The 26,894-nt window shown below is 35.6% G+C and overlaps 1 protein-coding gene across 7 annotated transcripts in view; it reads right to left on the bottom strand.

Annotated features, from left to right (window-relative positions):
* The window catches only part of CNBD1 (cyclic nucleotide binding domain containing 1), a 481,111-nt gene that overhangs the window by 184,810 nt on the left and 269,407 nt on the right, over window positions 1-26,894 (bottom strand). For all 7 annotated transcript variants that reach the window (XR_008292521.1, XM_053208140.1, XM_053208138.1 and 4 more), the window contains one exon: window positions 24,157-24,347. Coding sequence is in view for 6 of the 7 variants with exons in the window: in XM_053208140.1 (XP_053064115.1) it covers window positions 24,157-24,347 (191 nt within the window). In the remaining variant the exon portion in view is untranslated. The remainder of the gene's footprint in view (window positions 1-24,156; window positions 24,348-26,894) is intronic.

The following is a 26,894-nucleotide window of genomic DNA, read 5'->3' on the forward strand; positions in this document are numbered from 1 at the left end:
ATTTACTATCTGTGTGACCTGAGACAAACCAGGGTTTCACTTCACTCTGAGTATTTACTATCTGTGTGACCTGAGACAGGTAATGTCTTCGTTACTGAAATATAAAATTTTAATATATACTTATAGGGTTGCTATAAGGATTATCTTAAATACTCTATAAATGTCTTAATTTAGCCTTAACTTAGTGCATATACATCGTAGATACCATGAAATGACAGCTGCTATTACAATTAATCATATTTCTCATCATCATTATCATCATCAGGCTTATGATTGGAGTCTTAACTTTCTACTTCCAAATCTCATCTAGCAAAATAATCAAGCCTATTCATAGATTATATTTTACAAGTAATATTTAGCAATATAAGCAACAAAATATTATGTACTATATATAAAGCTAACAACATTATTTTTAAACCTGTACTTTTAAAAAAGTTTATTTATTTATTTTGAGAGAGAGAGAAAATAAATGCAAGTGAGGGAAGATCAGAGAGAGAGAGAGGAAGAGAGAGGATCCCAAGCAGGCTCTGCACTGTCAGCGTAGAGCCTGGTGCAGGGCTCAATCTCACAAACTGAGTGAGATCATGACGTGAGCCAAAATCAGATGCTAAACTGACTGAGCCACCCAGGTTCCGCTAAAACTATACTTTTAAATGTTATAATTTCTTGGGACAACTATATGGCAATTGTATGAAAGGTTAAAATTATGTCTTCTCCAATAATTTCATTCCTTGGTATTTATCCAAGAGAAATAAAAACATTCATCACAAAAAAGAACTCTGTTGCTGACATTCATTGCTTTGGAAATAACCCAGATTTCTATAAACAAAAATAATGGATAAATAAGTTGTGGTATATTCATACAACTGAATGCTAGTAACCAACTAACTAGATACATGCAACATTCTGATACTCTTAAAATCTAGACTCATATTTCAAATTGTCAACATATCCTTCCTCTTGGATATATAACTGGCAGCTCAAAATATTAAATCTAAAATGCCAAATTAGAAACCTACATTTTCCAGACTTCAAGCTGTATTACAAAGCTGTACTCATCAAGACAGTATGGTACTGGCACAAGAACAGACACTCAGATCAATGGAACAGAATACAGAACCCAGGAATGGACCCACAAATGTATGGCCAACTAATCTGTGACAAAGCAAGAAAGAATATCCAATGCAATAAAGACAGTCTCTTCAGCAAGTGGTGCTGGGAAAACTGGACAGCGACATGCAGAAGAATGAACCTGGATCACTTTCTTACACCATACACAAAAATAAACTCAAAATGGATGAAAGACCTAAACATAAGACAGAGAGCTATCAAAATCCTAGAGGAGAAAGCAGGCAAAAACCTCTTTGACTTTGGCCACAGTAACTTCTTACTCAACACGTCTCTAGGGGTAAAGGAAACAAAAGCAAAAATGAACTATTGGGACCTCATCAATATAAAAAGCTTATTCACAGAGAAGGAAACAATCAGAAAAACTAAAAGGCAACCAACAGAGTGGGAGAAGATATCTGCAAATGACATATCACATAAAGGGTTAGCATCCAAAATCTATAAAGAACTTATCAAACTCAACACCCAAAAAGCAAATAATCCAGTGAAGAAATGGGCAAAAGACATGAATAGACACTTCTCCAAAGAAGACATCCAGATAGTCAACCAACACATGAAAAAATGCTCAACATCACTCATCATCAGGAAAATACAAATCAAAACCACAATGAGATACCACTTCACACCTGTCAGAATGGCTAACATTAACAACTCAGTCAACAGCAGATGTTGGTGAGGATGTGGAGAAAGAGGGTCTCTTTTGCACTGCTGGTGGGAATGCAAACTGGTGCAGCCACTCTGGGAAACAGTATGGAGGTTCCTCAGAAACGAAAAACAGAACTACCCTATGACCCAGCAATTGCACTACTAGGTATTTATCCAAGGGATACAGGTGTGCTGTTTTGAAGGGGCATATGCACCCCCATGTTTATAGCAGCACTATCAACAATAGCCATAGTATGGAAAGAGCCCAAATGTCCATTGGTGGATGGATGGATAAAAAAGATGTGGTACATATATATAGATGTGGTACATATATATAATGGAGTATTACCCGGCAATCAAAAAGAATGAAATCTTTCCATTTGCAACTATGTGGATGGAACTAGAGGTTATTATGCTAAATGAAATTAGTCAGAGAAAGACACATATCATATGATTTCACTCATATGAGGACTTTAAGACACAGACCAGATGACCATAAGAGAAGAGAAGCAAAATTAATATAGGGGAATTAAATTAAAATAGGGAGAGGGACAAAACAAAAGAGACTCAAACATGGAAAACAAACTGTGGTTTACTGGAGGGGTTGTGGGAGGGGGATAGACTAAATGGACAAGGGGCATTAAGGAATCTACTACTGAAATCATTGTTGCACTATATGCTAACTAACTTGGATGTAAATTAAAATAATAATAATAATAATAATAAAATAAAATACCCAGCCAATGGGCAGTCAGGGCCTTGTGTTCTTAGAATTCCCAGCAAGACTTGTAGAAGTTCAAAAGCCCAGAAGAGAACTGTGTTTTCCAATAAAGACCAGATAATTACTATTGTTAATTAAAAAAAATAATAAATAACCTATGTAACTATGTCAGTCACTATACTTATGGACAGAAGGTGTAAAGGTTAGATTAACTTCAGTTTACAGTAGAATGAAGATAAACAGAAATAAATAAAAAAGTAAGTCATATGACAAAAACTAGGGGCATATACAAAATAAATCAGGGCACAAGGGAACAGTGAGAGACTGTTTTGTCAGAGAAAGTAAAGCTTGATGAGTTAGAATGCATGAGAGATTTTGAAGAAACTCCAAAGGAGCATGTCATTCCAGGTATAGGAAACAAGACGTGTAGAGTCATGGAGACAACAAATCTTCAGTGATCTACAAATAGTTTCATGTGGTTGGAAAGAAATATGGGTGCACTGGACAGCTGAATTCATTCATGAAGGGTCTTGAAAAACATGCAAAATATTTAAATTTTATTTTAGAAGTGACTGAAGCATTTTATGCAAGAGAGCAACATAATCACATTGACATTACAAAAGTCACTCTAGTGACAATGTGGATGGTTAACTGAGGGGATTTGTAGATTAAATATAAGGATAGAAATGCTTGCAATGTATTGGCAAGAAATAAGGACAGCCTAAAGGTAAAAAATGGTTAAAAATGATGAAATGAAAAGCAAAAACAAAAACACCATTAATAATAATAATAACTATAGGTAAAAATTCAGTTCTTATAATATGCTAGACATTTTTCTCAGTGCTTTATATATTCTTATTTAATACAATGATCTATGAAGTGAGTATTATTACTAGATCAGTTTTTACAGATAAGGAAACTGAAGTTAAGAGTCTTAGTAAGTTGTCCATGTTTCCACAGCTATAAAGTGTTGTTTGACTCCAACACTTATATTCATAAGGTGGTGTTATTACAGTCATTGCATAAGGCCACACAATGTACGGAAGGCACAGATGTCTCTGGCAGCTCCTTCAATATATGCTCTATTCTATGGATTTCTATAAAATAAAGGGATAGTGCTTTTCTTCATTGATCTAGAAGTCATTTCTCCTTAGAGACATAACTCAAGCTTCTTAACTCCATGATATGCTTCTGGCCACTCTAATCCTCAATGAACTTGTTCTTCCTCCAAATACCATAGTATTTGTCAGAACGAGTTTCCACCTAACATATACTATTTTTCCTGTTCTTATAAGAGTCAGTTTTGTTACCTTATTAAGAATAAGGAAAATTCCTTATGTTTTATTTCAGTAATCTTTGGCTCCATCACAATGTTGTCAAATAATAGTGTGTGTGTGTGTGTGTGTGTGTTGATTGGTATGCTCGCTAGGAGAAATGTTTACCAAAATCTAAAACAAAGGGCCAGATCTGTAACAGACATGAATAGCATATAATTATCTCAATTTTAACCATATTAGGAGAATGAGAAAAGAATATTTTATTATTTATAATTTTTATAATTGAGAAATACTAATTTTGCAAGAATTATTACGGCAACAAAGCATCCAACCTGCTGACAAAGAATGTGCAATTAGTTAAATCAGTTGTGCTTTATTTTTAGATTTAATGAACTAACTTGCTAAAGAAAAGCACAAAAATATCTCAGGTTAAAGGTTTGAACTTTTTAATAATTATATATATATTTAAGGGAAACTTATTTTCTCCCAACTAAGATGCTATCAAGTCACCTAACAAATGCTCACAATGGGTCACAAGACACAGCCAAGCAAGAGGGTTCCAAGCAAAGCTCTCAATGTAAAAGAAAGGGCCTCAAAATGTCTGTCAATGACCATTTAATCATTTTACCTTTTAGGACATTTTCTTCTCCCCTGGCGTCTAGGATTCTGTCACAGTTCTAGTTTTGCTTCTTTGCCGGGCTCTAGTCCATCTTTCCAAGTGTGGAATTAATCAAATTAGCTCCTTGAATTCAACTCTTTCTTTTTAATACTGCTTTTATCAGAGTATTTATTTTTGTGGTTTGAATATCACATATCTTTATAGACAACTTCAAAATCTACATCCGTAGTCATTTCAAGATTGTATCATAAACCCGCCACAGGAGTTAACACAAATACATTTTTATATAATAAGTACTTAATAAAACTAACCAATTTAACCGTGAATCTGTAGCATCAGGAAAAGAAAAAAACTTTCCTTTTAAAAACTAGCTTGTTTAAACTGATTTTTCATATAGCAAAACACACGGTAAAGAGCTACTTTAGCCAAATTGCAGTGGGTTTAAAGAAAAAAATTAAATTATATGTAAAATTTCTGCGGAAATAAGCAAATAAAAATGTATTGTTACATTCTATGTATTATGTGTATTCTAATGTGTATACACACATCCTATTATATATATGTAATGTGATATCTATAATTATATAATATATAATATAAATGTAATAAGATGCATATGATTACATAATGTATAACTATATAATAATTGGAAAATTTGCATTTAATCTATGTGTTATGGCTATGCACAAATTTTATTACATATGTATTTTATTATATATATATGTATATACACGTGTATAAATAAAATGGGATGTTGTTTGTATACCAATGACACATGGAATATTAAATGCATTTTTTCCAATTATCCCAAGATGTTATACTTATATTTATTTAAACTTAAATTGTACAAAATAAAATTACTTATATAAAGGCTAGTTGATAGATATTTTTAGTATCAGAGTGCTTGGTTTTTGTGAGTGACTTTTCCCTGCTGTTTCAGTTATAGGGATTAAAGTTTGCAGAACTTGCACAGAGAATTAGAGATTATAAAATCAGTTTTGTGAACTTTAGTTCATTTTCCACCTCAAGAGATTATAAGCTGAAATCAGGGAAATGATGACAAAGTTTGTTCAGTGCGAGTTTGTCAGAATCACAGTCTTCTCCCTTCTGCCTTCTCCATTTCCCCCTGAGACTCAAAGTGAGGAAACAGGAATTTGAAAGGGTAAATGTGTGACTCTGCCTCTCCCATCATCCAAGTAGGCTCACCAAAGGAAACCAGTGTGGAACTGTCCAGAAAAAGGAATCAACCTGGAAAACTAACAGAAAACATGAACTGACCCAGAAGAAAGACTGGTGGTCTTCCACTGCTTGAAACCATGGAGGGTGTAGTATTAAATAATTCCCATACAGGAGACAGCACCCTTTCAGGAAGTTACAGGAAAAAGAATATATAAAAGACTGCATGCATTTAGACATCAAATCACAAAAGATAACCATAGAATTTTACCTCTAAAAACACCCTCCCTTCCTTCTTGATCCTGGCTGAGAGGAGCCAGAAAAAAAGCAGCTAGTAAATTGAATAGAGTACATAGTAAGAAAAAGGGAATAACCCCTTTCTTCGCAGCAGAATTATGGCACAAGAAGGCATACACTGTGCTGTCAAGCACGACAGTTCGAAATTTTGATACAAAGACAGGGATGGAAATTTTAATATCTAAAAAAATGAGGCTATTTGTTAATACCTAGGATTTCACTGAGATTTAATCCAGAGAGCAAGGAAAAATAATGCTACACAGCTTATTTAAAAAGTTTGGGGGGCGCCTGGGTGGCTCAGTTGGTTAAGCAGCCGACTTTGGCTCAGGTCATGATCTCGCGGTCCTGAGTTCCAGCCCCGCGTCGGGCTCTGTGCTGACAGCTCAGAGCCTGGAGCCTGTTTCAGATTCTGTGTCTCCCTCTCTCTGACCCTCCCCCATTCATGCTCTGTCTCTCTCTGTCTCAAAAATAAATAAACATTAAAAAAATAAATAAATAAATAAATAAATAACTTTGGTATGAAAAAGAAATAAAGGTATTTTATAATTTCACTCTACTGTGTCCAACTCATTCAATACAGGTTTTTTAGCAAAGTTTTTTTTTCATGTGGTTTCAAATTTTTATCTTTTTAATTTTTTTTAATATTTATTTTTGAAAGAGAGTATGAGCAGCGGAGTGGAAGGGAGAGGGACAGAGGATCTGAAGTGGGCTCTGCAATGACAGCAGTGAGCCTGATGAAGGGCTCAAACTCATGAACCATGAGATCATGACCTGAGCCAAAATAGCATGCTCAACCAACTGAGCTACCCAGGCATCCTTCAAATGCTTATTTTTAAAAGAAAAGTTCTATTTATAAACTGAAAATTTCTTTTAAGAATTACTGAAAATCTTCAACTTAAATATTTGTGTTTAAAATGGTGCTAAATGTTATCTTATCAAAAATACATTTTAATAAAAATATAGCAAAATATGTATTCATTTATTAGATACAAGAGTATATAAAATATAAAATATTGTTATGATAGCACATGTGACTGTGTGTGTGTGTGTGTGTGTGTGTTTTACCATATACCATACCATACTGAGATGATTCCAAATAAATTTAATTTTCCTTATGATTGTTCTTTGAAAAACTGTGAGGTTAATTAGAAAAGATAAAATGAATTAAAAAATTTAAAACTACTCAGAATCATTAAGTTGGTGATCTCAAAAGGAATATATAATTTTGTTCATTCCTCTCCTTATATAAAACACTATAATAGAAAAGCTTTTGCTTTTAATGTACAAATCAATGTTAAGAAAAAATAAAAATTCCTGCTGTATATTTGTATCACACTAATTTTTTTTAGTCCAGTGTACATAGATAGCAGGGAAGAAGTACAACAGATGTTTGTGTCTCATGAAAAATGAATTTGATCCTTAGATTGTTTTTTTCACCTATGTTCATTATACTCAGATAATGCCCACTTGTTTATAAAACTGTTAAAAGTTTATTTTTTAATTTTTTTTAATGTTTATTTATTTTTGACAGAGAGAGTCAGAGCATGAGTGGGGGAGGGACAGAGAGAGAGGGAGGCACAGAATCTGAAGCAGGCTCTAGGTTCTGAATTGTCAACATAGAGCCAATGCAGGGCTTGAACTCATGGACTGGGAGATCATGAAGTGAGCCAAGTAAGACGTTCAACTGACTGAGCCACCCAGGTGCCCCAGAAGGTTTTTTTTAATGATTTTAATTTATTTACTTAGCTTGAGAGAGAGCAGGGGTGGGGGAGAGAAGGGCAGAGAGAGAGGGAGACAGAGAATTCCAAGTAGGCTCTGTACTGTCAATGAAGAGCCTGACATGGGGCTAGATCTCACAAACCACTGTGAGATCATGACTCGAGCTGAAATCAAGAGATGTTGAATCAACTGAGCCACTCAGGTGCCTAAAAACTGTCAGAAGTTTAAATTAAAGAGTAAAGATATTATTATTTTTTCTTTTTTGTAATTTGTTTCTCTGATACAATACAATAAAAAAGAAGCCAAATAGATGGAGGAAAAAAAAATAACCCTTTATTTGTGAAAAACCACAAAAACTCTCCCTAGCACAAATCTTCAAGAATCATATTTTTATTTGTTAAGTCCCCATTAAATAAATAAACAAAAATTTAAGTTTCTAAAACTAAGCAAAGAACAACATGTCTTAAAACTCACATTTTCTTATAAGGCACAGTGTCAGCAAGGATGCTTTACATTTTTAGTAATCTGAAATAGATATTAGTCAATAATCACATACTTGTTCTTCAGCAGACTTAAAAGGCTTAGAGTTGCTAGTAGTTAAAAAATTGTCCTTTACTTTTATCCTTTTTTTTTTCAAAATATTTTATCAGAAGTAGGAAAAAAAAAAGGACCTTAGAGCAGCATACTGCCTGTCAGCAAGTTTGCAATAAAAATCCATCATGTAGTACTGATAGTCCCTGGCATACTGGAGTAGTACAACTGATAAAACTTTTAATGATGTTGAACAGGAATGGGATATTGGCAGAAGAGAATGACTGGAAGTTACTATATCTCAGACCTTTGAGAGGTTCAGGGATGAGTAATTATAACAGCCACAGAATAGAATGACTGTTGCTTGGGGATATCCATACACTGGAGAAAGACAAAGAAGGGTGAAGAAAATCAATCATCAGTTTAAGGTGAAGTATGCAATCCAAGGCCTCCATGACAGCATATAAATGAAATATCCTCTTATATAGTTGGAAGACAGAAAAAGCTGAGTGCTGGGCCTGGCATTAATTATAAGGATAGCTAGCTCAAGATAAGGTTGCATTCACAGCCTAGCAAGTATTGTGTTGGACCCTGAAACTTGGGCTAATGACTTTAAAATCTGAGTACAGTAAGTGCACAATGACAATCTGTTACATGAGAAAATATGGAGAATGCATTTAAAAATGGAGTTTTTACCCAGGTCTGGTTCACAGTGGCTCCATGGGGTCCAAAGACTTACCTCATAGTAATTTCCATGGGCCTGAAATGTACAATTTGAAAGGAGACTTAGTAGAGCCCTTAGATTGGTTTCTTGGCCTTTCTGGTAAGCACTATTATTAAGGAAGATCAAGTGGAAGCCTCTGAAATTATTCTCTCCATACCCCATTCAACTTTAGCTAAGATAGTAAATCAAAACAATATCACAGACATCATCAAAATAGCAGACTTAGATGTCCCACCCTGTCCTGGTTCCCTCACAAAAAAAAAAAAAAAAAAAAAAAAAAAAAAAAAAAAAAAAAAAAAAAACACAACTTAGCAATTATCCACCAATGAAAATAGCTGTGAGAGGGTTCTGGAATATAATTAAGAAGCTGCAACATGCCACTGATGCACCACAAAAATCAAAATGGCCATATAGAAAAAGCAAGATAACATTTTACCTATGTCACCTCATTCCCCAGGCCAGCATAGCTCAGTGCCAAAATGAATCCTCTCCCTTGTGAGTTCTCTGGTGGGAGTAAAGAAGGGCAGGTGACCTCAGCAGCCATCACCACAGAGGACCTCCACAATATTTGCCAATGTGGACTCAGATGCTGGAGACAACAGAGTCCACACTGTTGAGCTATGCTGGAATTGGAGCCCCAGAGGTCCAGGGCCAAAATCACCACAGCCCCTGAGTATTGGCATGTGGACACCTTGGATCCAAAGCCATTACCACATACACACCCTAATCTGAGGAGACAGAGACAGAAAGGGACAGAAAGCCTACTTAAAGAAATAATTACCCAAAACTTCCTAAGCATGGAGAAGGAAATAGACATCAAGTTCAAGAAGCCCAAAGAACCCAAGTAGGTTGAATATACAGAGGTCTCCATCAAGACATATTTAATTAAATTTCAAGTCAAAGACAAAGATAGTTTTGAAAGCAGTAAGAGAAAAGCAATTTGTCACACTAAAGATTATCAATGCATTTCTCAGTAGAAACCTTGCAAGCCAGGAGAGAGTGGAATGACATACTTAAGGTGCTAAAAGAAAAAAAAAAAAACTGCCAGTGACTGTATCTGTCAAAACTATCCTTTAAAAATCAAAGGCTTTTGGGGCGCCTGGGTGGCGCAGTCGGTTAAGCGTTCGACTTCAGCCAGGTCACGATCTCGCGGTCCGTGAGTTCGAGCCCCACGTCGGGCTCTGGGCTGATGGCTCAGAGCCTGGAGCCTGTTTCCGATTCTGTGTCTCCCTCTCTCTCTGCCCCTCCCCCGTTCATGCTCTGTCTCTCTCTGTCCCAAAAATAAATAAACGTTGAAAAAAAAATTCTTAAAAAAAATAAATAAATAAAAATCAAAGGCTTTCTCAGACAATAAAAACTGAGGGAGTTCATCAGTCTTAGAAGACAGGTCTTAGAAGAACTGCTAAAGAGATTTCTTCAAATTGAAGTAAACACATGCTAAACAGCAACGTGTAAGCACTTGAGAGCGTAACTCTTGAGGTGCCTGGGTGGCTCAGTCAGTTAAGTTCCAACTCTTGATTTTGGCTCAGGTCATGATCTCACAGGTGGTAAGTTTGATCCCCATATCAGGCTCTGCACTGACAGCACAGCCTGCTTGGGATTCTCTCTCTCCCTCTCTCTCTGACCCTCCCCAGCTCTCACTCTCTCTCTTACTCTGTCTCTCTCTCTCTCCTTCTCTTTCTCTCAAAATAAATAAAAAATAAACTGTAAAAAAATTTTAAAAAAGCATAACCCCTACTGGTAAAGGTAAATACACAGTCAAATAAAGAATAATGCAACACTGTAATGGTGGTACATAAATTTCTTCAAATCCTAATCTAAAAGTTCAATACAAAAATATTAAGCATAGCTATAACCACAAAAAGTTATTAATGGATACACAATATAAAAATAAGTAAACTCTGACTATAAGTACACAAAGTGGGGGGAGTGTAAAAGTGTAGAAATTTTGTATGTGATTGTAATTGTTATCAACTTAAAGAAATCTAACTGCAAGATATTTAGTGATACACAAAAGATAAAGAGAAAAGAATCAAAGCAAATTACTACCAAAAAAATCAAATAAAGGATGACAAAGGAGGAAAACAACTACTAAAAAGAAAGAAAATGATTAACTAAATGACAATAGTAAGTTCTCACTTACCATTAATCATTTTAAATGTAAATGGATCAAATTCCCTAATTAAAAAAAGAGTGGTTAAATAGATAAAAATAAAACAAGAACCAGCAATACACTGTTTGTGAGAAACTTACTTTAGATTTAAGGACATGCATAATAACAGACTTCAATAGACCTCATTCAAAACTGGATGCTCTCAACTACAGAGCAAATAAACAAAGAAATAACTGACTTGAACAACACTATAGACCAAATGGACCTAACAGACATACGGAACTTTCCACCCAACAGCAGAAGACTATATAGTCTTCTCAAATGCACAAGGAATATTTTTCAGGATAGATCACACGTTAGGTCACAAACCATCTTAATAAATTTAAGACCAAAATCATCACAAGCATATTTTTCAACAATGAAATGAAACTAGAAATTAATAACTATAAGAAAAAGGGAAAATGTACAAATATGTAGAAACTAAACAATACACTCTTCACGAACCACAGGGTCAAAGAAGAAATCAAAAGGCAATTAAAGAAAAATCTCAAAACAAAGAAAAAGAAAGCACCAATACCAAATTTTTGGGATATAGCAAAAGAAGTCCTAAAAGGAATATTTATAGTGATAAATGCTTTTTTTAAAGATAATATTGACAAACTCATAGTCTAAGAAAAAAGATGTTTTAAATATATAAAATCAAAACTAGATATAGAAGAAATGTACCTCAACAAAATAAAGGCCATGTACAAAATGCCAATAGCTAACATTGCAATCATCGAAGGAAAAAGTGAAACATGTTCTTTTTAAGATCCAGTCCAAGGCTCGAATACCCACTATTGCCACTTCCTTTCAACATAGTACTGAATTCCTAGACAGAGACATTAGACAGAGGAAAAGAAGAATAAGGAGAAGGAACAGGAGAAGGGTAAGGAGAAAGGAGGAGGCAGAGGAGATGGAGAAGCAGAATAGAAGAAAGAAAGAGGGGGGGAAGAAAGAAAGAAAAGAAAAGAAAGGAAGAAAGAAAAAAGAAAAGAAAGAAAGAAACAGAAAGAAGAAAGAAAAGAAATGAAAGAAAGAAAGGGAAAGAGAGAAAAAGAAAGAAAAAGGAAGGAAGGAAGGAAGGAAGGAAGGAAGGAAGGAAGGAAGGAAGGAAGGAAGGAAACACATCCAAATCGGAAAGAAGAAAGAGAAATTATCTCTGTTTGCACATGACATAATCTTATATGTACAAAACTCCAAAATTCCACCAAAAACTGTTAGAAATAATAAATGAGTTCAGTAAAGTTGCCGAGCACCAAATCAGCATAAAAATCAGAGGCTTTTCTTAAAAAAGGAAAAAACTACAAAGAAAAGTACAAGGAAAAAACTACAAAAAGGAAATTGAGAAAACAATCCTCAAAGAATTTCCAAGAACAAAAAGAATAAAATACTTAGGAATAAACTTAACTGAAGAGGTAAAAGACATATACACTAAAAATTATACAACACTGATGAAGGAAATTAAAGAGCACACATATAAATGGAAACATCTTGTGCTCATGGGAACAAAAAAACATTATAGTTATTATATATTATATAATATAATATATAATAAATAATATATATTATATGATATAAATGTTATAGTTAAAATCTCCATACTACCAAAGCAAATTCACAACACAGTTAAAAGATTATACAGCATGAGCAACGGGGATTTATGTGTATGCTTTAAAATATACAAATCAAATACATGATAAATTCATGATAAAAACCCTCAACAAATTGTGTATAGAAGGAAAATGACTCAACATAATAAAGGCCATATACAGCTAACCCACAGATAACATCACATCATATCAGTGATAAAAGGTTAAAAGCTTTTCCTTAAGATCAGGAACAACACAAGGGTGCCACTCTCACTGCTATTACTTGACACAGTACTGGAATTCCTAGCAAGAGCAATTAGGCAAGAGAAAAAAAATAAAGGTATCCAAACTGGGAAGTAGCAAAATTTTCATGATTTGCAGATGACATGGCCTTATATACAGAAAATCCTAAAACTCCACCAAAAACTGTGAAAATAATAAATGAATTCAGTAAAGTTTGCAGAATAATAAATGGATATACAGAAATATGTTACATTTCTATACATTAATAATGAACTATACAACTAATAATGAAAGAGAAATTAAGAAAACAATCCAATTTACAATTGCATCAAAAAGAATAAAATACCGAGGAATAAATTTAACCAAGGAGGTAAAAGACCTGTATACTGAAAACTATAAGACATTAATGAAAAATTTAAGAAGACACAAATAAATGGAAAAATATTCCATGCTCATGGATTAGAAGAATAAATATTGTTAAAATCTCCATCCTCCTTAAAGCAATCTACAGATTCAATGTCATCTCTATCAAAATTCCAATGGCATTTTTCACAGAAATAAAACAATCCTAAAATTTGTGTGAAACCACAAAAGACCCCAAATAGCCAAAGCAATCCTTGGAAAGAAGAAAGCTGGAGGCATCACACTTCCTGATTTCAAACCATACTACAAAGTTATAGTAATTAAAATGGTATGATACTGGCTGAAAAATAGACAGAGACCAATGGAACAGAATAGAGAGCTCAGAAATAAACCCCACATATACAGTCAACTAATATTTTAAAAGGGCACTAAGAATATTCAGTGGGGGAAACAATAGTCCTTTCAACAAGCAGGGTTGGGAAAACACATGCAAAAATAAAAAAATTGGACCCTATCTTTTATCATTCACAAAAATTAACTTGAAATAAATTAAAGACTCAAACATAGGATCTGACACCTTAAAACTCCTAGAAGAAAACTTAGGGAAGAAGCTCCTTGATATTGATCTTGACAATCATTTTCTTGGATATAATACAAAAAGCAAATGCAACAAAAGCAAAAATCAATAAGTGGGACTATATCAAAACTAACTTCTGCACAGCAAAAGAAACTGTCAACAAAATGAAAAACAACACATATAAAAAAAGAAAATATTTGCAAACCATATAACAAATAAGTGGTTATATCCAAATGTATCATATATATATATATATATATATATATATATATATATATATATGAAACTCTAGTAACTCAGTAACAACAACAACAACAAAACACAATCTGATTTGAAAATGGGCAGAAGAACTAAACAGACATTTTTCCAAACAAGACAGCCAAATGGCCAATAAGTACATGAAAAGATACTCAACATCACCTAATCATCAGGGAAATGCAAATCAAAACCACAATGGCAAATTGCTTCACACATTATAACAGAATGGCTATCCTCAAGAAGACAAGAAATAACATGCTAGTGAGGATGTGGAGAAAAAGAAATCCTTATACAATGCTGGTGGTAATGTAAATTGGTTCAGCCCACATGGAAAATGGCATGGAATTTCCTCAAAACAATTAAAAATAGAACTTCCATATAATCCAGTAATACCACAACTGGGTATATATCCAAAAAAAATGAAAACAAGATATTGAAGAGATATCTGCATTTCCATGTTTATTATAGCATTACTCACAATACTCAAGGTATGGAGACAACCTAAGTGTTTGTCAGTGGATGAAGGAAGATCTGTTATATATGCAATAGAATATTATTCAGCCATGAGAAAGAAGGAAATATTGTCATTGGTGACAACATGGATGGACCTGGAGGGCATTACGCTAAGTGAGATAAATCAGACAAAGACAAATACTGTAGGATATTATTTGTATGTGAAATTTTTTTAATTAAAAAAATTTTAATGTTTATTTATTTTTGAGACAGAGAGACAGAGTGTGAGCAGGGGAGGGTCAGAGAGAGGGGAGACACAGAATCTGAAACAGGTTCCAGACTCTGAGCTGTCAGCACAGAGCCTGATGCAAGGAACCCAGGTTGTGAGATCATGACATGAGCTGAAGTCAGTCGCTTAACCGACTGAGCCATTCAGGTCCCCTTGTATGTGAAAATTTAAAGGGCAAGTTCAAAGAACAAAGGCATTACACTTCTTGATTTCAAACTATATTAAAAAGCTACAGTAATCAAAACAGTATGCTACTGGCATAAAAGCAGAGAGATAGACCAATGGAACAGAATAAAAAACCCAGAAATACATCCATTCATTACAGTTACTGATCTTCTATAAGAGTACCAAGAACATACAATAAGTAAAGGATAGTCACATCAATAAATGATGTTAGAAAAACAAGATATCCATCTACAAACAAAAATCGTGGACTGTTCTCTCACACCATATACAAAAACCATCTCAAAATGGGTTAAAGTCTTAAACACAAGACCTGAAAGCATAAAACTCTTGGATGAAAACAGAACAGCTTCTTGACATTGCTCTGGGAAATGATTTTTTGGACATGACACCAAAGCACAGGTAGCAAGAGCAAAAATAGAAAATTGAGACTGCATGAAACTAAAAAGCTTCTGCAAAAGAAACAATCAACAGAGTCAAAGGCAGCCTACAGAATAGGAGAAAATATTCACAAACCACATATCTGGATAAGGTTAATATATACCCAAAAATATATAAGAAACACAACTCAATAGGAAAGAAACACATAACTAAAACATGAGAAAATAACCTAAATATCATCTCTCAAAAGAAGACATATAAATGGCCAACAGAGGAAGATGATGGCGTAGGAAGATGCTGGGCTCACCGCGTCCTGCGGATCACTTAGATTGCACCCACACCTGCCTAAATAACCCAGAAAATCGCCAGAAGGCTAGCAGAATGGATTCTCTGGAGCCAAGCATAGACGAGAGGTCCATGGAGGAGGGTAGGAAGGGCGGAGAGGCAGTGCACGCTACATGGACTGGTGGGAGGGAGCTGGGGTAGAGGGGTAGCTTGCTGGCAAAGCAGAGCCCCCGAGTCTGGCTTGCAAAAATGGAGGGGCCAGGCAGAGTGTGTTCTGACAGCAAGCGGGACTTAACATCTGGAAGACTGTAAGTTAACAGATCTGCTCGGAGAGCAGGAGGGCTGGAGGACAACGGGAGGGAGAGTTGTTGAGCCCTGGACAGATGACAGAGCTCAGCTTGGCGGGGAACAAAGGTGCTCACCAGCGCCATCTCCCTCGCCCATCCCCCAGCCAAAATCCCAAATGGAACCAGTTCCTGCCAGGGAACTTGCTTGCAAAAACACCCAAAGCTGTGCTTCTGCGGATCCATCCCTCCAGCGGGTCTGACTCCCTCCCTGTGCCACAGGGCGCCTCCTGAAGCAGATCACCGAAGGAAAACTGAGCTGAGCCTGCCCCTCCAGCCCCTGTGCAACTTTCCTACCCACCCCAGCTAATACGCCAGATCCCCAGCACCACAAGCCTGGCAGTGTGCAAGTAGCCCAGACGGGCCATGTCACACCACAGTGAATCCTAGCCCTAGGAGAGGGGAAGAGAAGGTACACACCAGTCTGACTGTGGCCCCAACGGTGGGCTGGGGGCAGACATCAGGTCTGACTGTGGCCCCGCCCACCAACACAAGTTATTCAAGACAGCACAGGGGAAGTGCCCCCACAGTCCTGCACCACTCCAGGGACTATCCAAAATGACAAAAGGGAAGAATTCCCTTCAAAAAAACCTCCAGGAAATAACGACAGCTAATGAACTGATCAAAAATGATTTAAACAATATAATAGAAAGTGAATTTAGAATAATAGTCATAAAATTAATCACTGGGCTTGAAAAGAGTATAAAGGACAGCAGAGAATCTATTGCTACAGAGATCAAGGGACTAAGGAACAGCCAGGAGGAGCTAAAAAATGCTATTAATGAGCTGCAAAATAAAATGGAGACGACCACAGCTCAGGTTGAAGAGGCAGAGGAGAGAATAGGTGAACTAGAAGATAAAATTATGGAAAAAGAAGAAGCTGAGAAAAATAGAAAAAAAATCCAGGAGTATGAGGGGAAAATTAGAGAACTAAGTGATGCACTAAAGAGAAATAATCTATGCATAATTGGTATTCCAGAGGAGGAAGAGAGAGGAAAAGGTGCTGAAGGTGTACTTGAAGAAATAATAGCTGAGAACTTCCTGATCTAGGGAAGGAAATAGGCATTGAAATCCAAGAGGCACAGAGAACTCCCTTCAGATGTAACTTGAATCAATCTTCTGCATGACATATCATAGTGAAACTGGCAAAATACAAGGATACAGAGAAAATTCTGAAAGCAGCTTGGGATAAACGTGTTCTAACATATAAAGGGAGACCTATAAGAATCATGACGGATCTCTCTACTGAAACTTGGCAGGCCAGAAAGGAATTGCAGGAAATCTTCAATGTGATGAACAGAAAAAATATGCAGCTGAGAATCATTTATCCCACAAATCTGTCATATAGAATAGAAGGAGAGATAAAGGTCTTCCCAAACAAACAAAAACTAAAGAAATTCATCACCACTAAACCAGCCCTACAAGAGATCCTAAGGGGGATCCTGTGAGACAAACTACCAGACATCGCTACAAGCATGAAACCTACAGACATCACAATGACTCTACACCCATATCTTTCTATAATAACACTGAATGTAAATGGACTAAATGCACCAACCAAAAGACATAGGGTATCAGAATGGATTAAAAAACAAGACCCATCTATTTGCTGTCTACAAGAGACTCATTTTAGACCTGAGGACACTTTCAGATTGAAAGTGAGGGGATGGAGAACTATTTATCATGCTACTGGAAGTCAAAAGAAAGCTGGAGTAGCCATACTTATAAGACAAACTAGACTTTAAATTAAAGGCTGTAACAAGAGATAAAGAAGGGCATTATATAATAATTACAGGGTCTATCCATCAAGAAGAACTAACAATTATAAACTTCTATGCGCCGAATACGGGAGCCCCCAAATATATAAAACAATTAATCACAAACATAAGCAACCTTATTGACAAGAATGTGGTAATTGCAGGGGACTTTAATACCCCACTTACAACAATGAATAGATCATCTAGACACATGGTCAATAAAGAAACAAGGGCCCTGAATGATACATTGGGTCAGATGGACTTGACACACATATTTAGAACTCTGCATCCCAAAGCAACAGAATATACTTTCTTCTCGAGTGCACATGAAACGTTCTCCAAGATAGATCACATACTGGGTCACAAAACAGCCCTTCATAAGTATACAAGAATTTAGATCATACCATGCATACTTTCAGACCACAATGCAATGAAGCTTGAAATCAACCACAGGAAAAAGTCTGGAAAACCTCCAAAAGCATGGATATTAAAGAACACCCTACTAAAGAATGAATGGGTCAACCAGGCAATTAGAGAAGAAATTTAAAAATATATGGAAACAAATGAAAATGAAAATACAACAATCCAAACGCTCTTGGATGCAGCGAAGGCAGTCCTGAGAGGAAAATACATTGCAATCCAGGCCTATCTCAAGAAACAAGAAAAATCCCAAATACAAAATCTAACAGCACACCTAAAGGAAATAGAAACAGAACACCAAAGACAGCCTTAACCCAGCAGAAGAAGAGAAATAATAAAGATCAGAGCAGAAATAAACAATACAGAATCTAAAAAAACTGTAGAGCAGATCAATGAAACCAAGAGTTGGCTTTTTGAAAAAATAAACAAGATTGACAAACCTCTAGCCAGGCTTCTCAAAAAGAAAAGGGAGATGATCCAAATAGATAAAACCATGAATGAAAATGGAATTATTACAACCAATCCCTCAGAGATACAAACAATTATCAGGGAATACTATGAAAAATTATATGCCAACAAACTGGACAACCTGGAAGAAATGGACAAATTCCTAAACACCCACACACTTCCAAAACTCAATCAGGAGGAAATAGAAAGCTTGAACAGACCCATAACCAGCGAAGAAATTGAATCAGTCATCAAAAATCTCCCAACAATTAGAGTCCAGGACCAGATGGCTTCCCAGGGGAGTTCTACCAGTCGTTTAAAGCAGAGATGATACCTATCCTTCTCAAGCTATTCCAAGAAATAGAAAGGGAAGGAAAACTTCCAGACTCATTCTATGAAGCCAGTATTACTTTGATTCCTAAACCAGACAGAGACCCAGTAAAAAAAGAGAACTACAGGCCAATATCTGTGATGAATATGAATGCAAAAATTCTCAATAAGATACTAGCAAATCGAATTCAACAGCTTATAAAAAGAATTATTCACCATGATCAAGTGGGATTCATTCCTGGGATGCAGGGCTGGTTCAACATTCACAAATCAATCAACGTGATACATCACATTAATGAAAGAAAAGATAAGAACCATATGATCCTGTCAGTCGATGCAGAAAAAGCATTTGACAAAATTCAGCATCCTTTCTTAAAAAAACCCTCAAGAAAGTCGGGATAGAAGGAACATAGTTAAACATCATAAAAGCCATTTATGAAAAGCCCACAGCTAACATCATCCTCAATGGGGAAAAACTGAGAGCTTTCCCCCTGAGATCAGGAACATGACAGGGATGTCCACTCTCACCACTGTTGTTTAACATAGTTTTGGAAGTTCTAGCATCAGCAGACAACAAAAGGAAATCAAAGGCATCAAAATTGGCAAAGATGAAGTTAAGCTTTCACTTTTTGCAGATGACATGATATTATACATGGAAAATCCAATAGACTCCACCAAAAGTCTGCTAGAACTGATACATGAGTTCAGCAAAGTTGCAGGATACAAAATCAATGTACAGAAATCAGTTGCATTCTTATACACTAATAATGAAGCAACAGAAAGAAAAATAAAGAAATGGATCCCATTCACAATTGCACCAAGAAGCATAAAATACCTAGGGATAAATCTAACCAAAGATGTAAAAGATCTGTATGCTGAAAACTATAGAAAGCTAATGAAGGAAATTGAAGAAGAAACAAAGAAATGGAAAAACATTCCGTGCTCATGGGTTGGAAGAATAAATATTGTCAAAATGTCAATACTATCCAAAGCTATCTACAATCCCAATCAAAATTGCACCAGCATTCTTCTTGAAGCTAGAACAAGCAATCCTAAAATTCATATGGAACCACAAAAGGCTCCGAATAGCCAAAGTAATTTTGAAGAAGACCAAAGCATGAGGCATCACAATCCCAGACTTTAGCCTCTACTACAAAGCTGTCATCATCAAGACAGCATGGTATTGTCACAAAAACAGACACATAGACCAATGGAATAAAATAGAAACCCCAGAACTAGACCCACAAAAGTATGGCCAACTCATCTTTGACAAAGCAGGAAAGAATCTCCAATGGAAAAAAGACAGTCTCTTTAACAAATGGTGCTGGGAGAACTGGACAGCAACATGCAGAAGAATGAAACTAGACCACTTTCTTTCACCATTCACAAAAATAAACTCAAAATGGATAAAGGACCTGAATGTGAGACAGGAAACCATCAAAACCCTAGAGGAGAAAGCAGGAAATGACCTCTCTGACCTCAGCCGTAGCAATTTCTTACTTGACACATCTCCAAAGGCAAGGGAATTAAAAGCAAAAATGAACTCTTGGGACCTCATGAAGATAAAAAGCTTCTGCACAGCAAAGGAAACAATCAAGAAAACTAAAAGGCAAACAACAAAATGGGAAAAGATATTTGCAAATGACATATTGGACAAAGCGCTAGTATCCAAAATCTATAAAGAGCTCACCAAACTCCACACCCGAAAAACAAATAACCCAGTGAAGAAATGGGCAGAAAACATGAATAGACACTTCTCTAAAGAAGACATCTAGATGGCCAACAGGCACATGAAAAGATGGTCAACGTCGCTTCTCATCAGGGAAATACAAATCAAAACCACACTCGGATATCACCTCACACCAGTCAGAGTGGCCAAAATGAACAAATCAGGAGACTATAGATGCTGGCGAGGATGTGGAGAAACGGGAGTCCTCTTGCACTGTTGGTGGGAATGCAAACTGGTGTAGCCACTCTGGAAAACAGTGTGGAGGTTCCTCAAAAAATTAAAAATAGATCTACCCTATGACCCATTAATAGCACTGTTAGGAATTTACCCAAGGGATACAGGAGTGCTGATGCATAGGGGCACTTGTACCCCAATGTTTATAGCAGCACTTTCAACAATAGCCAAATTGTGTAAAAAGCCTAAATGTCCATCAACTGATGAATGCATAAAGAAATTGTGGTTTATATACACAATGGAGTACTACGTGGCAATGAGAAAGAATGAAATATGGCCATTTGTTGCAACGTGGATGGAACTGGAGATTGTGATGCTATGTGAAATAAGCCATACAGAGAAAGACCGGTACAATATGGTTTCACTCTTATGTAGATCCTGAGAAACTTAACAGAAATCCATGGGGGAGGGGAAGAAAAAAAAAGAGGTAGAGTGGGAGAGAGCCAAAGCATAAGAGACTCTTAAAAACTGAGAACAAACTGAGGGTTGATGGGGGGGTTGGAGGGGGGGAGGGAATGTGATGGGCATTGAAGAGGGCATCTTTTGGGATGAGCACTGGGTGTTGTATGGAAACCAATTTGACAATAAATTTCATATGTTAAGAATAAATGGCCAACAGATATAGGAAAAAGTGTTCAATATCACTAATTATCAGGAAAATGCAAATTTAAACCACAATGAGTTATCATTTCACACTTGTTAGAATGGCTATCATCAAAAAGACAAAGGTAAGTGTTGGGAAAGATGTGGAGGAAAGAGAATCTTTGTATACTATAGAAATGTAAATTAGTACAACCATTACTGAACACAATATAGAGTTTCCCCAAAAAGTTTAAAATAGAACTACCATACAATCCATTAATCTCATTTCTGTGTAGACAACTAAAGAAATGACACTCTCTCAAGAAATATCTGCATTCCCATGTTCATTGCATCATTATTCACAATAGCCAAGATATGGAAACAATTTAATGTCTATCCATGGATGAATGGCTAAAGAAAGTGTCAATTGTTACAACATGGATGAACCTGAAGGACACCGTGTTAAGTGAAATAAGCCAGACATAGAAAAACAAATATTTTATGATCTCACTTATATGTGTAATCTAAAATAGTCAAACTCGGTCGCCTGGGTTGCTCAATAGGTTAAGCATCTGACTTTGGCTAAGGTCATGATTTTACTGTTCATGAATTTGAGCCCTACATTAGGCTCTGTGGTGACAGCTCACAGCCTGGAGCCTGCTTTGGATTCTGTGTTTCCTTCTCTCTCTGCTCCTCCCCCTCTCATGTTCTGTCTCTCTCTCTCTCTCTTTCTCTCTCTCTCCCACATTCAAAAATAAATAAACATTTAAAAAAATAAAAAGTAAATAAAATAGTCAAACTCATAAAAGCAAAGAATAAAATGTTGGTTATTAGGGACTGCGGGGTAGAGGAAATGAAGACATATTGCTCAAAGACTACACAGTTTCAGTTATGCAAGATGAGTAAATCCTAGAGATATAATGTACAGCAGGGGACTAAAGTTAGCAATACTGTACTGTATACCTGAAATTTGATAAGAGGGTAGATATTAAGTGCTCTCACCACAAAAATATAACTATGTGAGATGATGAATATGGTAATTAGCTTGATTGTGGTGATAATTTTACCTTATTTACATTTGAGATATACACCTTAAATACACACCATTTTTACTTTTTAATGACAACTCAACTAAACTGGAGAAAAACACACTTCATCCCAAGCAGAATGACAGATTAGTACTACTTTCACAGACCTAATGCAGAATTCAGAAGTGGTGGTCCCATCACATTCCCATTTATTCATGAGTTTTGCCCTCACCAAATGAACAAATATGTCCTGGAAGAGTAGAGTTGACTACATTAAAGTGGACCAAGAAGTAGCTCTACCTATAGCTACTGTGCCAAGTATGGTATTTTTTCCCTCAAGTATAATAAAATGGCATCAGGTACCTGGTATGTGGCCATTGAGTGACAAATGTATTCTTTTTCATCTCTATCAAGAAAGATCAGGGGCACCTGGGTGGCTCAGTCAGTTAAATGTCAACTTCATCTCAGGTCATGATCTCACAGTTCATGGGTCCGAGCCCCACATCAGGCTCTGTGTTGACAGCTCAGAGCCTGGAACCTGTTTTGGATCCTGTGTCTCCCTCTCTCTCTGTCCCTTCCCACCACCCCCTCCCCAAAATAAATAAAGATTAAAAAAAAGGAAAGATCAGAAACATTACCTGTTCCTGTGTGATCAGCAACAATATACTTTTATATTCTTGTCTCATTTTTTATCTTCATCTTTCTTTCATAGTTTTATCCATACTCATTCTTCTTGAACCTGAGAATGTCCTAGGTTTTCCTGACTTCAATCCGTAGTGCTGAATAATTTGGCTTTAATTGGTTTCATCGTTTTGTTTTGTTTTGTTTTTTCTATCCTGAACATCTTGACTATTATAAATCTAAAACTGGCTTTTTTTTTAAGCTACAATTCTAGTCAAACTACATTTGATACCCACAGAGAGTATCCAGAGATCCAAAAAATACTGAACTTTAATTTTTTGGCTAGCTGATAGTCTTGATAATACATATAAACACAAGATTTTCTTCAAGCAAGACCTTGTAATGGAATCACCTTGACCTTAGCGTTGCTCTTAAGATAAATAGGATAAGCATACATTCTTAACTTGATTAAAAAGAACTTTCATGATTTGTCTTCTGTATTCTTCTCAAATTACCTGTTCCCCCTCCCTTATCTCAAACTACCCTCTTCCTCATTCAGTGATCCAATCACATTGGCCATCCTAGTTGTCCTGGTTGTCAAATATACTATATAATCCCTGCCAGTGGGTGGTATGTTGTTGAAGGCATCCCTCATTAAAATTTCTTAAACAAATTTCAAGTTCAATATTAATAGTTTAATTTTCTTTTTTTTTTTTTAAATTTTAGATATATGTAGAGAGAGCACAAGCAGGGCAGGGAGTGGTGGGCAAAGGGAGAGAGAGAAGTTCAAGCAGGCTCCATGCTGAGCCGGATCCCATGACCCTGGGATCGTGACCTGAGCCAAAACCAAGAGTCGGACACTCAACCAACTGAGCCACCCAGGTGCCCCAGGATAATTTTCATTTTTAAAAGATATAAAGATTTTTAAAAGATTTTTTATATTTAATACTTAAGAACTCACTCAAGATATCTAGATTTACATATCAGAGATCAAATTTTACAATAATGATACTTTGGTTGCTTATGGAAAAAGGAAATATTCATTTCTTACCATTGGATCACATGAAGGTGTGTGCATCTCAGCAAGTATGTTTTTGAAGTCTTCGTTGGAAACAAATCCTTGGAAACTCTGAGGTATGAAAGAGGATGTTGACTCATTTTCATCAATCAGATCTTTATATGCCTTTGTTTGAGGTCGAGCTGAACCTTTCAGTATTATATAAAATCCATCATTTCCAACCACTGAAACAAAACAAAACCAAAAAAGATATACTGTTGACTTTATTTCCCAGGTTCTTTGGTATAGACATGAACACATCATATTATACTTGCGTTGCTTTTAGTAGATTTCTTCTATTCAATGAGGACTCTAACATAGCACTTAGATATTCACAAATAATTTACTCAAATAAAAAAGAATAGCAAAGACATGTTTCCACATCTGGAGAATTTTTTTCTGACAATTACAATAATCAATCCTCATGGAACTGATAGATTCTGGAAAAAGAACCTTGAAAGCATATTACAGTCAATGGGTTTAAGACATTTTGAGAAAAATAGGATCAGAAAACACCTTGAACTCTTTAAAATGTTACCTCCTCCTCAAAAATGCCATTTTGCTTATTTTATACAAGTAAGAATATATATCTATTATTAATTTTTGTCTTTTCTTTAGACATGATGATTGCTCATAGAAGCTAGTTTGGAGATGCAGATCATTAATAGGAGGAAGAGTTTTTTCCAGTATTTCTCATACTTCACAATTTAACTCTCCACAATCGCTCCTCTAATTCCAGTTTCTAAAGTTTAACTATGTTCCTGTGTAAGTTTGGTTGGTTTATTCAGTTGTGAGCATTTTGGATACAACTTAAATCCATTCTAGTTCTTCTGAAACCTGACCTTTTGAAGAAACAGGACCTGGGAACCAGATGATGTCATTTTCCAAATGTTTACATTACTTTTTAGGATTGGAGCAAATTATTCAAGTGCTGTGAAAAGAGATTTTTCTTAAATTTTTCTTATTATTTTGCTACAAATAGAAACTTTACAAATTGATTTTTAGGGGCAATTTTTTTTAATGTCTAAGAGATGCCAACTGCTTGCCTTTTCTGCTTTTTTCTAAATAAGTGCTTTATTAGTGGGGCTTTCTTGGTTACCATATGTATACAATGACGACAGGATAGTGATTTTCAGTCTTCTTTAAAGCAAGGGTTGTTTTGCCTGAATACTTGAGCTTAAAATAGATGTCTTTTTGGATAGCACAATATCACTTGTCACTAAACATCTAATCCATGTGGTGAAAGCATTGCAGACACATTGCTTTTAAATAGCTATCAGGTGAGCTGTATGGAACTACATTGTAGAAAGTACACTGTAAAGGGAAAGATAATAAAATGTTGTAAGAGTGGTAATGATTTTGATCAGTTACATAGGGGGAAAGGCAGTTAGGTAAAGCTGTTTTCCAATAAATACATGTGTATTTTGTTTTTGTATAGACTTAACTGGCAATTCTTAGCATAGAATAAAAATTGTAGAAAGAGGTACATTTTATGAAATAATTTTGTTCTAAAGGCTGCTAATTGCCTACCCAATATTAATAGGCTCCTTTTTCTTTACCACCAAACCACAATTTTAGTGAGTGCTACATACACGTTTAAAAATTACGTTTTGCAGATATTCTTATATGCGTCGCCCTGTGACATGATTCTAATTAATAAAACACTGGGAGAATTTTTCTTTCCAAACGTGCATGCTACTTCTTCTTCCCGGATACCTAGAACAAAGTTATGATGTTGGAGCTGGAGAAGCATCTTGCAACTAAAAGGAAAAGGCAAGGAGAATCTCAGGAAATTCACCTTTAAATATGTCTTGTGACTTCGTTATTATGTAACCTAAATAAATCCTAAACGTTTGTAAACTAGTGTCCTTTAGTTCTCTATTACTCACAGCTGAAAACAGTTTCTGTGAATATTGTACTTTCACTTAACTCTAACCATAAAATATGTTTGTTTTACTGATGAATGTAACTCTTCTGTTCCTCTGAAGAAAACCTTCCTTTTCCTTCAGGCTTTGGCCCAGTGACAGTGAATTTGACTAATTAATCTCTACTTACAATGCATTAGTTTTCACAATTACATTTTTTAAATATCTGTAATATTAAGGAGCCCCTTAAGGAGTTAAACTAATTAGAGGGGGAGTAGACTTTGAGATTCATGGAAAATATTTTAGTCAGAAAAGATTTCATCAGTCCTCAAATTATACTCACCAAAAGAATAAGTCAAATTGCTCTATTCTGGAAGGTGCTAACTCCACTTATATATAAAGATGACAGTTGCATTTGAAATGGCAAAGAGAGGACTATGTTTTACATAGATACCATGCTTTTATTAGTAGTGATAGGTAGATACCATTTTAAATGATTCATTATATATTGATGATTCCTTCTTTCCAAATAAAGTACTACAAATGTACCAAGTACTGGCCTAGGAGGCAAGGGGAGGGCCTAAGATTTGATCCTAGTGTTGCATTCATTCTGAATCTGGGAGAGTCACATGTTCTTCAACTTCCAGTTCAAACCCTGTCATGCCAAATCGATTTATCTACATGTGTCAAAATTTTCTGTATTGTACATAATAAATTTTTATGTGGCAGTTACCATTGATTGAGTTTAAATAAACTATAAATTTCAAAACTGATATAAATAACTAAATTTTACCAATGAGAAGATTATTTAAAAAATTTTTGGCCAACATGAATTAATAAACTTTTAGAGATACAGATGAAAAAGAC

The sequence above is a fragment of the Acinonyx jubatus genome, chromosome F2, assembly GCF_027475565.1.
Source record: "Acinonyx jubatus isolate Ajub_Pintada_27869175 chromosome F2, VMU_Ajub_asm_v1.0, whole genome shotgun sequence".
NCBI lineage: Eukaryota > Metazoa > Chordata > Mammalia > Carnivora > Felidae > Acinonyx > Acinonyx jubatus.